The 15,472-nt window shown below is 39.0% G+C and overlaps 1 protein-coding gene across 3 annotated transcripts in view; it reads left to right on the top strand.

The window, feature by feature from the left end:
- SNX24 (sorting nexin 24) overlaps positions 1-15,472 on the top strand; it is a 189,237-nt gene that overhangs the window by 107,781 nt on the left and 65,984 nt on the right. For 2 of the 3 annotated variants that reach the window (XM_017859742.1, XM_017859743.1), the window contains exons 2-4: positions 590-644; positions 2,037-2,118; positions 11,354-11,460. In XM_017859742.1, the coding sequence (XP_017715231.1) occupies positions 2,058-2,118; positions 11,354-11,460 (168 nt within the window). In that variant the 5' untranslated portion in view covers positions 590-644; positions 2,037-2,057. The remainder of the gene's footprint in view (positions 1-589; positions 645-2,036; positions 2,119-11,353; positions 11,461-15,472) is intronic. The other variant, XM_017859741.1, reaches the window with a different exon arrangement.

Genomic DNA, 15,472 nt, shown 5'->3' with positions numbered 1-15,472 from the left:
CCCATCTCTACTAAAAATACAAAAAACTAGCCGGGCGCGGTGGCAGGCGCCTGTAGTCCCAGCTACTCGGAGGCTGAGGCAGGAGAATGGCGTGAACCCGGGAGGCGGAGCTTGCAGTGAGCTGAGATCCGGCCACAGCACACCAGCCTGGGTGACAGCGCGAGACTCCATCTCAAAAAAAAAAAAAAGAGTCACTGTGGAATTTGGTAATGGAACCATCTGGTCAGTAGAAGAGATGGCATTCCATGAAGCAGCCATTGTGTAATTTGTCTTACCCTGGCCTTCAAGGAGGGGCACTTTGAGGGGTGGGCGAGTAGGTAGAGGCTTGCCGAATTTTCAACCTTCTCCCTGTTTTACAGATTCTGTAGCTAATGTGCCAATTAAGGTGGTGGTTTTGTGATAAAGCCTCAAGCAATAAGACCCGGAACATAACCTCATTTATTTCATAAAGCTCAGCAGATGGAAACTACTTTCATTGCTACATATTGTCCTGATTTCAATCTGGGACCTGATAGTAAAAAGGGGGCTCTGTAGCCTATTAACCAAGCCCCCACGTTAAAGCTGTGCTTCTCTTGTTTGTTTTCTCTAGGTGTTTTCCTGATTCTATTTCTGGCAAGACCTTTGAAGAAGAATAATTTTCTCTGGTGAATTAATAAACAGATTTTTTTTTCCTAAAAAATAATCTAAGAATATCTGAGAGTTTGAAGCATATGCATATGGTTTCAGAAGAAAATATTTCTATTTGTTCACCAAAGGAAAGTCTTTATTCAGGGGTATTTCTTGAAAACAAAATGTTAATATAAAATATTGATTAAATTGTTAAAATTTAACACTTAATAAAAGAGATTTCTTAAACGGAGTCATGCAGCAGCAGATTTTGTTTCTGATTCAAAGAAGCACAAAAATGCAAACAGATTTTATGTTTGATGACATAATTTCTGGATTTCTAAAATAGTCATACTTACATATAAGACAGAAATATAGAGCCATAGCAATCTATTTTCATAATGAAGATGTGCAACCTTGTATCTCACATGCCAAATTTAAGTAGTTCTTATTTTTAGACTAGAAGTAAGAATGCTTTTAATGCTTTTTAGTGTCATGTGATCTCTACAGTTTTGTATTTTTTTCAGAAGGGCGATTGAAATAGAAAATTAGGCTTATTAAGTAATTAAACAATATTCCTTCATCTTAGTATTTCTAAACTCTCACTTAGCAAAACAGGAGTCAAATACAAACTTTTGCAATGACAGCTTCTCTTTAGATCCTGCCAACCATCCCTCCCCATCCGACCTTAACATTGTATTTTCATGACCATTTCACAATATTTCTCATCCCTTGTTTCCAGTCTTGACCCACTGACCCAAGAATCAAGAAAATGTCATGTTAGTGCCTACTAATTAGTGCACCCAGAGAGCCTTTTCATCTGGCTTTTCAACCTTCTGGAGCTAGGAGAACAAGCTGTCACTTGTATCATACAGGGAAAATGAGCCTTTACTACATTTTCCCTGTTTTGCAAACAGCAGAATAAGCCCAGCTGAGACTAGAGATGAATATTCAGGTTAGAAAGACATTAACCTAAAATGCTCTGCTGTTTGCATGATTGTCTTATAAAGACACAGTACTGCCTACATTGAAATGCCCATAGTGGAATGCCACATGCCTGAGCTTTTTACCAGAGTACTCCTCTTGCAATACTCTGGTAAAGAGTATTTTTTCAGTGCTATCATGTTCACTTGGTGAAATCATTTTATGCAAAAAATATTATTTTATTAAAAAATTAGGTAGTTTTTTAATGCATGTAAGTTTCCCTTGTTTTAGACAGGTTTTGGAGAATGTCGCACTTTGTTAGTGAGCCTTTGGTTCGAGTGCTCATTAATCAATGCTGTTGGGCCAGGGTCTCCTGAGCCTTCTGGGTTTTGGGGGATCAGCTACTGTAATTAAAGGGATGAAATATATCATGGTCACAAACTTACCACATCAGACAATTGAAGGTTTTGAACTAATATAATTACTCTTTTAAATTTTTTCCTCAGGTGTTTAAGATAGAAGTGCTAATGAATGGAAGAAAACATTTTGTTGAAAAGAGATACAGCGAATTTCATGCTTTGCACAAAAGGTAACTTGTTTTTTGTTTTTTTTTTCTCTTTTCTCTATGAGGCAGATGGTATAATGTTAATACTCCTTTCTGTGATTCCAAGAGCATTGATATTTCTTGTGTTTGTATATGCATTTTCTTTTATCATGAAATAAATTTCTTCTTAGAATAAATTATTCAGTTCCTTAAAGGTATGCTTTCTGAATAGGTAGATTTTCTGTTAAGATTGTTTACATGTAAAAATCTGAGGCAGCAAGCTGTTTGCAGTATGTTGCATTCGATGTTACAGGTTCAGAAAGAATAAGACCCAGACCCTGTTTTATCCATGAAATGCACTTAATGTTCTTTACAGAATGGGGAGAAAAAGCAAATGATTATCTTACAGGAAGAAATTTATTAAATTCAACTTATACTGACATGTGTATGTAAGTATCTGGAAAAGATCATATACATGTACTTGTGTATTCAAAGACTGGGGAACACAAGTTAAAAGAGGCTCTTAGCCTTTTTTTGAATTGTAAAGGGCCACTTTACAAAACTGATGTCTCAGCACTAGGAGACACTTCTTTAAAAGTCTTAGATGAACAAAACAGAAAAGCAGAAGGAAGAGCTTGGAGAAACGGTTATTAAAGCATAGAAGAGTAAATCCTTCTTTATTTTCTACCGAAATTTAATTTTTTCTAGGTTATAAATTATTATTGGTGTGCTGAAATCATTTTGATCTCTACAAATACCTCATGAAATTGCCCAGAAAAATCCCGTTAACAGGATAAACGTATAAACGTTAACAGGATAAATGTATAAACGTTAACAGGATAAACGTATAAACGTTTAACAGGAAAAGTATAAACGTTAACAGGATAAACGTATAAAGTTAACAGTATATTAGTGAGAGATTAGTGGAGACTGTTTCCTTCTCTTTGCTGTTAAAGGGGAGCTCTAAGTTATCGGTGTACTTTTCTGTTAGGACGGCAGGGGATAATCCACATCTAGTTCTACGGTTAGCACTTTGTTCAATCCAGGTTGACTTGGAACAGAAACAGTACAGGTGAACACAGATTTAGACCAGGTGTTGCCAGTGACTTTACAAAAGCACCAACCCCAGGGTGCTCCAAAGAGAAACAAATCTGGAGTCTGGGACTCACTTCCTTCCCAGGGAATTCTGTTTTTGTGTGTGTGTTTTGGGAGGAAACAGATCCTAGTGAGGTTTCTTCTGGGTACCTGATGAAATAAGTCCCTGCTGTGGGATTAAAACCAGCACCCCCTGCCTTGCCAAGCCTCTGTTGACCAGTCTAGAGGAGGCAGCCTGTCACATGCAGGCCCTTTGCTAACCTTCCAAGTCAGCACCTAGGACTCCATGACCCTAGCACAGCCCAGCTGTACTCTCCAGATACTCAGGGACCAGCTCCACACCAGGCACAGCTGGGTGACTGCCAATTAGGCCTGCCCGGAGCACGAGGCTGCCCATGCTTCTGGAAGAGAGCCTTGTTCACCCTGTTCTCTGCTCTAATAGAGTTTATTTTCTTCTGCAGAGGAGGACCCTCTCCCCAGTGAGTATAGATAGTTCTTAGCTATTCATGGTCAAAAAAATTCCTAGATTTTCCAGGATTCTCTCTCCTCTCAGTTTCTGCAGTTCTATTAATAATTTTATCTATTCTTATATAATTAGGTCTACTAGCATTAATAGAATAGAAATTCTCAAATCTCTCAATTTTGAATATTGTTGACAGCCTTGTTAAAATATTTGAGACAACTTTACAGAGACATAGAGATAAAAATAGCTTTGTGGACCAGAGTTTTAGTTGGGATACACTGTCTAATGTTGTGTATTATTAAGGGGATAGCAGCTGCTAAAAGTCTCCTTTACTTGCCCCCTTGTGATTGTAATAGATTTGGCAAAAAGGTAACTCTAAAAGCAATGAAATACAAATAACGATGGGGTATAAAAATAAACATAAATCTGTAATTTTGACTGTAAGATTGTGTGCTAAGAAGGGTTGAAATGAGTAAAAAATTTAATCAGAGTACTCGGGCTTGACTGACTGCTGCTGCCACGTCGTGCAACCTTGCCCTTTTATTGCAGTTTTGGTACCCTCAGTTTCCATATTTGAATGCTAGAGTTTAACATAAAGTATTTTCCCTTTAAATGTAGTTGAATCTGTTGTTACTTAATTCTCTTGAAATATTTAACTATATTACACCTCCAAAAATTAGATGTGTTTATTAGCAAGCATGCATGTAGTCTTGTTTTAATAGGTGTTTCTTAGGTTTGCTTAGGAGCTGTAGTCCCTCTTTCAATAGAACTGTCTATGTATGTGCTTTCCCATTTATCTGCTAGTGTCTCGGTTGTTTTTGCTTATTAGTTTGTGTGGCCTATTAATACAATGTTAGCCATTTACTGAAAGCATTTTTTCACAAGGGCCTTTTAATTGTGGTTATGACATTTATTTTAAATGTATGCAAGTTTTAAATTTTTATGTTTACTAATATGTCTGTTTTCACCCTTTCAGATTCTATCTTAAAATTAGTCATTTCTTCTTGTGCTATGATGAGTATTTTATTCCATTTTCTTTTAGTTGGTATTTTTCAAAATGTGAACTTTGAATTATCTAAGGGAAAATTGCTGGGCAACACCCTAGATATACTGAATCAGAATTTTTGTGATGGAGCCCAATAATCTGCAGTACCCCAGATGATTAATGCCTGTTGAAGTTTGAGAATTCCTATAGTGTGATTGTCACTTAGACACAACCCTTCCTAACCTACCTCCATCACATACACTGAAGTCACAAAGCTTAGAACCACACATCTCAAGGTTTTAAAGCTTCAAGTGTGTTCCTACTTTTCTGTTACCTTGCATTGTCTTCCAAATTCTTATAATACACACTACTTAATTTTTCATTTTCTTTTTCTTTTTTTTGAGACAGAGTCTCGCTCTTTTGCCCAGGCTGGAATGAAGTCGCTCAATCTCAACTCACCACAACCTCCACCTCCCAGGTTCAAGCAATTCTCCTGCCTCAGCCTCCCGAGTAGCTGGGATTACAGGTGCCTGCCACCACGCCTGGCTAATTTTTGTATTTTTAGTAGAGACAGTGTTTCGCCATGTTGGCCAGGCTGGTTTCGAACTCCTGACCTCAGGTGATCCACCCACCTCTGCCTCCCAAAGTGCTAGAGTTACAGGCATGAGCCACTGTGCCCAGACTAATTTTTCATTTTCTATTCCTACCATCCCAGTCCAGAGTCTTACTACTTTATATCAGTATTACTTTAACCATTTCAGATCCTTACCCATTCTCTGCTGCAGACCAGTTTTCCTAAAACACCATTTTTATCTTCATTCTCTTACTCGAATGCACTGAAACAGGTCTCTGTTGCCCACCACATCATAGACATTGACCCTCAACGCCAAAAATCTTAAACCTTGTATGAGTTTCCTATTGCTGCTGTTAACAAATCACCAAAAATGCAGTGGTTTAAAATTTATTTTTTATTATTATTTGAGACAGAGTTTCACTTTGTCACCCAGGCTGGAGTGCAGTGGCACGATCTAAGGTCACTGCAACCTCCGTTTCCCAGGTTCAAACGATTCTTCTGCCCCAGCCTCCTGAGTAGCTAAGACTACAGGCATGCACCACCACGCTCGGCTACTTTTTTGTATTTTTAGTAGAGACAGGGTTTCACCATGTTGGCCAGGCTGGTCTCAACTGACCTCAGGTGATCCGCCCGCCTTGGCCTCCCAAAGTATTGGGATTACAGGTGTAAGCCACCACATCAAGCCTTCAAATTTATTACCTGACTGTAGCTGAGTCTTCTGTGGGTTCTAGAACAGAATCTGTTTCCTTGCCTCTTCCAACATTCCTTGTCTTGTGGCCTCTTTCATCTTCAAAGCCAGCAGTCACTCCACTTCAGCTTCTGTGTCCATCATAACGTCTCCTGTCATCACCTCTCTTCTGACTTGACACCTTGTGTAAACAGACTTTCTGATTCATCCTGATAAGTACCAGCTTCTGTGACACCACAGGCTCAATCCCCTTTTCCTTGTGCTTCCCTCTTATGATAATATTGAGCCCACACAGATAATCCCCCCTTTTCAAAATCCTTAATTTAATTACATCTGCAAAGCCCCCTTTCCCATGTATGCGAATACATTCACAGATTCTGAGGATTAGGACTTGGACATCTTTGAGGGAACCATTATTCTGTCTACTACTAACCCCTTTACTGGCCGACTTTATTTTTCACTCCTCCTAAGAGCCCTTCAGGGACAGCTGAGCCAGTATCTCCCATTACCTCATTATGTGAGGTAAAAATGGCTACCCACCTGTCTTTGCCATGCTGAATGTCTTTTCCTCTGTGTTCTGATCTATTCAAACCAAGACATTTCAGGTTCTCCTTTTTCCATGTTAGCTCCCTTTCTTCCCTAATCTCTTTGTTCTTAGAACTCCTGTCCCTTTAGAATAGAGATTTCTGCTTAAATTTTGGAAACATATGAGATAAAACTGTTATCCCTAAATTTTGTCTAATTAGAAGGTACTTTTTTAAAAGTAGGGACCATGTCCTATCTTTCATATCTTTCACACTGTTAAAGTGTTTAGTAGAGTCTCAGGCACTTATTAGGTATTAAATAAGTATTTGGCAAATGGCATATTCGGAGAGCATCATGTATATTTATGAATTACTAGAGGGTCAGTTTCTACTGCGGGAGTTTGCGTTCTCTGTTAACCCCAGGCTCTGCTTGCCCTGATGCCTTTGTAGCTCCTCTGCTAGTACTAGGTGGGAAGAACACGACCACACCAAAACAAAAACAAAACCCCATCCTAGCCTTCTTTGTTATGGCCCAGGCACAGGCTCCTGTGACAGGGTGAGCCTTCAAGCTTATGAGTGCTTTCGCGTGTGCCTCGGCTACACCTGTCCACGTCCCACTACAGCTAAATACTTTACTATTTTAAATGGTGGTTCCTGAAAAGAGCTTTACCTCCCTAGGCCAAAAATTGCATGTATGGGCAGAAAAACCTTTTCAGCATGGCAAACTGTTAAGCACATTTTATTTTCATGCCTTCCCAGCTGTTTTCTGTCAGTCACAGCCCATCCTTTTATTCACAATGGTTTCAGTGAAATATGGTGCTGGTTCATTTTTAAATTAACTATCTTCATTTTTTATTATTGACTACTTTTGGCTTGAGTAAAAGACTTCATTCTCCTGTGTGTAATTCCATGAAGTAGATGATAAAGAACCAAAAACCTGCCATGTAGGGTCAAACCAGTAACACAGCACCCTGTGCATTCTCTCCAAAGGGAACCCTGAGGAAGTAGTGGTGGCAATACAGGGGGAAAGATGGGATTTTATCCCCAAATGTTTCTCGCTTCTTTAACTTTTCTTTTCTTTTTCATTCTTTTTATTCATGTACTTGGGAAAAGTATTTCTGCTTCTTTGTGGAAAATGGTTACTATAACCAGTGTATGCAGTGGTAGGTCTGTGTGGAGTAAGTTCTGTGTAAATTCTTCTAGCAGTATAAAAAAGGAAAAAGGAGTGGTCACACCAGGAAAAGGGGATTGTGTCTGTGGTATCATAGAACCTGGGACTTATCTGCTTGAATCAGAAAGGCAGTTTGCCTGGACACAGCAGGGCCAGGACCGCTCATCATCGGGTGAAGTGGCAGAGGAGTATTTATCTTATAAGCAGCTGAGCCCTACTGGAAACATACTGTCTCGGGTTTGTCTCTCATCTAAAGCAATTCATTACTCACCTACGAATGCTGTCACGGATCCCAGCAGCTATGATGATCCGCTTCCTCAGTACTCTTGACATAAATAAAAAAGGAAAAATATTTTCAGTGCTAGATCTTCAACTTTTTTTTTAAAAGGAGAGACATATAATGGAGTTGATTTTCTATTCTGAAATATATGTTGTGATTCAATAGTTTTAAAGGAAGTTTCTTTATGTTTAAAGTGAAACTTAAGCTTATTACCACAGAATAATTTAGCATTTTGGCCTTGTTCTTGTGGAGAAATGCCTCAGACAGTATAGAGTTTAAATATGTATTTATTCCCCTGCAAGCAATTATAAATCCCCCTCCTCCTCTCTCCCTTGCATTATCAGTTTCCCCCTCAATACTGAATCAGTCTCATCACTATATGAACCTATCATAGTAGTTTCTGTTTCACAAAATAAAGCCTGCCTTTGGCCCCATGCTTCCCTCGTGTGCTCATCCCATTGTACTCCTTCCTTCTCTTTTAGTAGAACTCCTTAGAAGAGGAGCTGCTACTTCCCCACTGCCCTTCTCTCTGTACCCGGCATTACTGACTTCCCGTCATCTGGCACAGCCTGATCATGCGTCTCCTCTTGAAACACTTTCCTGATGGAACCTACTGCCCGTCTTCCCCCAGTGATTGTCCTGCTTCTCCTCCCTGCTTCTCCATCTCACCTGAGGCTTGGGGCCCTCTTCCAAGCTCATTCAGACAGAATTCAGTGGCTTGCAGTTGCAGAACTGAGGTCCCTTTTTTTTTTCTTGCTGGCTGAACACCAGAGGCAGCTCTCAGCTCCTAAAGACCACCCTCAGGTCCTAGGCATGTGGCTCTCTCATCACATGATACCTTACTTGAAAGCCAGCAATCTGCTAGGACCATCATATAATACACAAGGTAATCATGGAGTGACTGCCCTGACATATTCACAGGTCCCACTCATGCTCAAGAGGAGGGGATCATACAAGGCGTTTACACCAGGGGACCATTTTAGGATTCTGTCCACCACAGCCCTTTTTCTCCATCTGTACCTAACTCTTAATATCATCTCCTCTAGTTCCATGGCTCTAAATACCTATATATTCTGACCCCCACATTTACAGACTTGTACCCAGCTACCTACCCAGCATCTCTACTTGGACGCCTATTGAGCATCTCTGACTTAAAATAGAACAAGTGATTCCTTTATATTAGGAATGTCTTTGACTGCGTATAATAGAAACTTGATTAGATTTCTTAAGTAAGAGATTTATTATTCTCACATTACAGGAAAACTAAAAACAGGCAGCCCAGGTGATGCAGGCATCTCACAACATTCATGTTCCAGGCTCCTCATGTCTCCCTGCTTCAATGGCGCCATCTTAACATGTGACTTTCACACTTCCGGTGACAACATAGCTCCTACCCTTCCAGGCATGGGTTCTGCATTTTCTGGCAAGAAAGCCTGTTGCTTTTTGTTAGGGAAACAAGAACCCTACCCCAGTAGACATGTACATATATTGGTAACTGTCACATGGTCACCCTAATTAAAAGGGAATTTGGAAAATCAATTTATAACTCAGCGTGCTAGCCCTCTGAATGACGTTGACTTTTTTCCCCCCAAAAAAGAAGGAGGGAATGAATATTTGCTAAGCAGCTAGCAGTGCTAGCCACATCCTTATTCATGTGGGATTAGATTTGACTGTAAGTGACTCTAAAACCAAAATAATGGTGACATTAACAGATACAACTTGATCCCTCCCTTCATAAATGTCTGGTGCTGGTGTGGCGATTTCATGATCGTCAGGGACCCAGGCTCTTGCTGCTTTACCATTCTCAGTACAAGACTTCTACCTCAGAGACAAAGGTGGCTGCTCTGCTCTAGCCAGTACATGGGCCCCTTCTTCATGATGTACAACAAATTTCAGCCTAGACTGGTTAAGGGTGAATATACTCTTATGTATGGAAAGAATTTTTTACTATAGTTTAGCTGCCCAGGTTTAATTTATGAATTTTCTTATTCATTACTATGCTGTTTCTGTGCATGTGTAGTAAAGAAGCAACGTTGGTAGGTTTTTTCAAATTTTTAATTAGCAATTAAGCACATTCCACTTATGGAGGCAGTGTATTAGTTTCCTATTGCTGCTGTAACAAATTACCATAAATGCAGTGGCTTAAAACAATATATATTTGTTGTCTTATACTTCCTGATGTGAGGAGTCCGAAGTGGGTTTCACTGGGCTAAAATCAAGGTGTCAGCAGGATGACATTTCTTCTGGAGGCTCTAGGGCAGAATCCATTCTTTCTAGCTTCTAGAGGTCACCTTGGCTTGTGGCCTCTTTCTCCATCGTCAGAGCCAGAGACATTGTTTCTCCCAGTCTCTTTCCACCTCATTCTGCTGCCTCCCTTTTATAAGGATCCTTGTGATTACATTGAGCTCACCCCGGTAATCTGGGAGGATCTTCTCATTTTAAGACCATGAATTTAACCAAATCTTCAAAATCCCTTTTGGCATATAGGGTAACATCTGCAGGATTAGGATTTGGTTATTTTGGGGGAAGGAGGATTATTCTGCCTACCACAGACAGCTCTAATGCAACTTCCAACAGAATTTTTATTTATTTATATTATCTCCTAAAACTGCTGTCCCAAAAGGCTTAGCTGAGGACTGTCATTCAGTTTTCATGAATGGAGTTGGAAAGTAATTGTTGGGAACATTGAAAAGATTAGGGCTTTATGTTTTTAGGTTCTCTCTCCAAATGATGTGGTCTAGTTAATGGCATTTCTAGGGATAATACTTACATACAGTTGCATTTTGTTTTGATTTCTTTATATGAAAAATATGTAGGCCGGGCGCGGTGGCTCACACCTGTAATCCCAGCACTTTGGGAGGCCGAGGTGGGCGGATCACAAGGTCAGGAGATCGAGACCACAGTGAAACCCTGTCTCTACTAAAAATACAAAAAATTAGCCGGGCGCGGTGGCAGGCGCCTGTAGTCCCAGCTACTGGGGAGGCTGAGGCGGGAGAATGGCCTGAACCTGGGAGGCGGAGCTTGCAGTGAGCCAAGATCGCGCCACTGCACTCCAGCCTGGGCAACAGAGCGAGACTCCGTCTCAAAAAAAAAAAAAAAAAAAAAAAAAAAAAGAAAATATGTAGAAAGACTTTTTATCAGGAAAGTCCTTCATCCAAGCAGAATTTTGTTGTATTAATTGATTTTTGTAACTAAATTTCTTCACTTTCTTTTTTATTCATTTACTAGGTTTTAATTTTCAGGAAAAAAGGATTTCAATCTGAAGTGTCTACAATAATACCTACCAATACAGAAAACCATTATTTTGAAAACTGAGCAGTCAAGATACCTAAATAAAGAATCATTTGACAAAATTGCAGTGTAATTATATTTTCCTCTATCTTTTATTGCAGATTGCAGTAGTTCACTTTCTTTTATTGGCTTTTTTCCGCAAATAATGTCACTATAATTAACAGACATCTCGTTTTTTTTTTTCTTTTCTTTTCTATTCTGTGTTTATAGCTTAAGAAATGTATAAAAACTCCAGAAATCCCTTCTAAACACGTTAGGAACTGGGTCCCCAAAGTCTTGGAACAGCGACGACAAGGCTTGGAAACATACTTACAGGTAAGATATGTTTAGATCCTCATTTTATATAACATAAATAATCATATGTCTCACCATTTTTTCTCAGGACATGTGGGTGCAATGCGAAATATATTAAGCAGCCAAAGAGTCTAAATTAAAGGAAGTTCAAAGTTACAGATACGTTGTTGGTTGGTTCTTGTAACTTTAATTAGGGTTCTATTTAAAATTGGTTCTATGCATTGGGGAAGTGAAATTTTAATAAAAAGGTGAAAACTGTTGAGGAGAGGATCTGTTTTTTAATTCAGCTCCACAAATTATTTTGTTTTTTGCTTTTTGCTTTTCCTCCAAGAATTTGTTTTGCTTCTTTATAGCAATCCCAGCCTTTATGTTTTGAGTTTTGTGGGGCTGATTGGGGTAGTGAGAGAAACTGAACTCATAGCGGGTCTGGCTAGTATATCTTTGGAATCAAATTGAAAAGGAATGTATAAAAATTGTCAATGATGAAGTGCCAACCTCTTTGAAAATTGGAATGTCCATTTAGAAAGAATGCACTGGGACACTCTTTTCTGCAGCTGAGAGGAGCAAGCAGAGCTCCCTAAGTGAGATAAGACAAAGACCATCTCTCTACCAAGTGACAGAAGAAGCAAAAGGAGAAGGTAGAGCAGTATCAGCTTCTCTGAGTTTTAAAACAAAAAGAAATAGCGGCCCCAGGTGAGTACTCAGTGTAGTCATCACTAAGTCCAAAGAACACTGTGCAGGGCAGGAGCTGGGGTGGGCACGCCCTGAGGTCAGCTGGTACCATCCTGCCACTAACCCATCTTGGTAAGGGCCAGTGGTATGGTCCTTCCCTGGCACCAGTCCACTGGAGAAGCAACACATGAGAATGACGGAGTGAACATGACTGGGGGCAGGGGAATCTTGGCTCTTGAAACAAAAGAGCTGTACTCCCACCTAAGAGCTGTGAATTAATGATTGACCCATCTAAGACATGTTACATCAAACAAATGAGCAGCCCTGACTGTGTTCTCCCTTTGATATCTTCATGGCCCTTTAAGCATTAACCCTAGGGTGGATTCTGTTGAGGAGGGAAACTGAGGACTGTGGAGCTAGTATGCCGTTTCTTCTACAGAGCTCTATGAATGGCTGTCCCTGAATCACTGGTGATGAGAAGCTGAGGGGAGGCCGACTCCTCAGGCTTGTGCTTAGTGAGAAATTCAGAGGACTATCTCTCAGTAGAAAGATGCCAGAATTCCGTTCCTGGCCCTTGTAGTTTTCCTGGTCTTTACAGTGCTCTAATAGGAAAGCTGACATGTAGAAGGCCCCTGAGGACATCTAAGGAGGGCTGTCTTTACTCTTTTTGCTCTTTTGCTTTTGGACTTGGTAGAAGAATCCTTCACTGTCTCTCTCTGGGGGTGAGAGCTTAAAGGAAATGGGGATTACAAATCACAAGAATGTGTGTGGCCATGGTTTTTGAGACTGTGTATGAGGAGCAAAAAACTGCAGAGCAAAAAACAAACCAAAAAATATATATATATATCAGACTTCAGAAAATTGTATGCAAAGAGTAAAAATGCATGTTCTCTATAATTAAATGGAATAGGTAAACAATGCATTCTTATTTGTAAGCCAGATTTTCCATGATGCTGTATATCTTCAAACTTTAGTTCTGAAGAAAGTTCTACTCTGTTCCCCTCATTGTATTTGACACATGATTTCCATTACTACTCAGTATAAACATTTTAGGTTGTTTGTACTTCGGATGTAAGTATGTGCATAAAATCATCTGGCACAGAGAGGAGTTTATAGTGACACTCAAATTGAGCTTAGGATTTTCTATTCTCAGAAATAAGGTTTGAAAGATGTGGTCAAAGGGCTCAGAGGGCCCTTGCTTCCTGTTGTGCATTTAATAGTCAATTTGTTGTCACTTAATTCCTCCAGGAGTTCAAGGGAGCTTTCTTTTCCACTTGATTCTACTTGCAGGCAATGGGAGCTAGATGGAAGTTGCAAAGATAAGCCTGAACACTTTATTAATCTTAAATGAAGTGCAAATCTTAGCCTAGCTGTCATTTCTTGATCATTTCACGTCTCTTTAGAAGTAAGACAGTATTACTGTTTCTTCTGCTTGCTTACATTACACCAGCTAGAATCCATGCATGCTCAGGACCAGTCTGAAACCCAGGGAGTGGGTGCCACCAGCACTTTCTCATCAGGTACCATCCTACCACTAACCCATCTTGGGAAGGGCCAGTAGTATGGTCCTGATCTGGCCCATGAACCTAAAAATGTATTCATACCTCCAAGCCATAGCATCTTAAGTGCACAGGAAACTTAGACATTACATAGTCCAGCCCTTCAGCTATTTCACAGTCATCCCTCTGGCCTCAATTTCCCACCCATTAAACAGGCAGATCAGCTCTTGAGAGGGTCAGAGAAAACAACTCTTCCTGCCATCCAAGGGGCAGCTAGTACATTCTGGACCATGGTTGAGTACAACCCCGGGGACACATTTCCTAAGGTGGTTCCACACTGCTCTTTTATTTTAGAGATGGACAAACTGAGGTCCAGTGGAATTAAAAATCTTGCCCCAATTCCTGAAATATATTAAAGAGTTGGGACTGGAATTTTAGTTTCCTAACATCCAGTATGGGCTCCTTTCTTCATGTGTTGTGGATTTTTCTAAGTCAGGAGAAATTTTTCAACTTTGACATACAGCTTTACATAAGGCTCTAATAGATAAAGGAAAAGACCTTATAATCATAAACTATTACAGCCTAATTGACTGTCATCCCCCAACTCCCTGGATAAGTAGATAGATGATTTTTTTTAAATCAATAACTTGAATAGCAAAAACTATGCATATGCTTTCATTTTCTGTGCTATATTTAAGTAAGAGGCTAACTTAAAAACAAGAAAGGTCAAATTACCTATTTTCAAAATTAATTTTGTTCTATCTGAGATTTTAAACAAAGGAAACCCAACCTGTTTTGGCATCTGTACTTTTAAAACTCTTTTTTATTCCTTTGCTGGTCACCAATGAAATGCAATTAATGAAACAAATAAAACTAATGAAAATGAGAGGCAAAAAAGCCTGCAGTTAGCATTTATTTGGCTGTTTCTTCAATTTGAAAATAAACATATCATATTAGTCTTCAAGATACAATTTATAAATAAATATTTTCTTTTACATTTTAGCATCTCTATTCAATTTAAGTAATTTTAGTTTAAAAGAACTATTTTGGCAGAGAAGTAGCAAGCGTATTATTCAAAGTAATGTGGAATTGCCACAGTATAAATAATTTGTGGATAGGTTCTAATCAGTGAATTTACCTTCAAAAACTTCTGCCAGTCTAGAGATTTCCATATGATCATTTTTGCAGAGTCTAACAGTTGAGCAATTACAGCAAAGTCTATTTCGTGTTACTTGCCTGGAGATTAAAAACAATAGTATGAAGGTTACGTAAGTGAGTTTTAATTTTTTAAGTACATTTCTGAACCATTATTATTTTCCTACTTAAATTTGCAAATGATTTGATTAGAAACAAATTCTAAAACAAAAATGAAAAACCCTAGCTGAATATCCAAGTACATATAGCACCTTAGAATCAAAATCTAGAATTAATCAGGGAGACATTAGAAGTTATATTTGGCATTTGAGTAATTTGAAGTTGAGTAATTTGAGTAATTTTAAGTATGAAAATTAAGGTTCACTGATGAACAGTGAACCTTAATTTTATTTCCTAGAATCACTTTCTGTTTATTGAATAAGAAATCAAGTAGCTATTATTATGTTTTCTTATCTCTTTCCCCTTAAATAATATACTCCAGGAAAACTCCCTGAGGTTTAATGAATGAGGAAATCGATCCCCTCTAAAAGTAGAATTAAGTATAACAGTATCTTTCTATATGAGTGGAAGAAAATTAGTTGGTTTTCATCTCAATAAAACGTCTATGCCAAATAAAGAGTTTTCTATTAAACTTTTATTTTTCCAAATTATATAAACTAGAAATTCATCTACTTTGGAGGATGTTGTAACTTGAAAATAAAAGCAAG

This window comes from Rhinopithecus bieti, unplaced genomic scaffold, assembly GCF_001698545.2.
Source record: "Rhinopithecus bieti isolate Rb0 unplaced genomic scaffold, ASM169854v2 scaffold_48739, whole genome shotgun sequence".
Classification (NCBI taxonomy): domain Eukaryota; kingdom Metazoa; phylum Chordata; class Mammalia; order Primates; family Cercopithecidae; genus Rhinopithecus; species Rhinopithecus bieti.
Note: the sequence above shows the minus strand (reverse complement) of the source record. Positions and strands in the feature narration are given on the sequence as shown.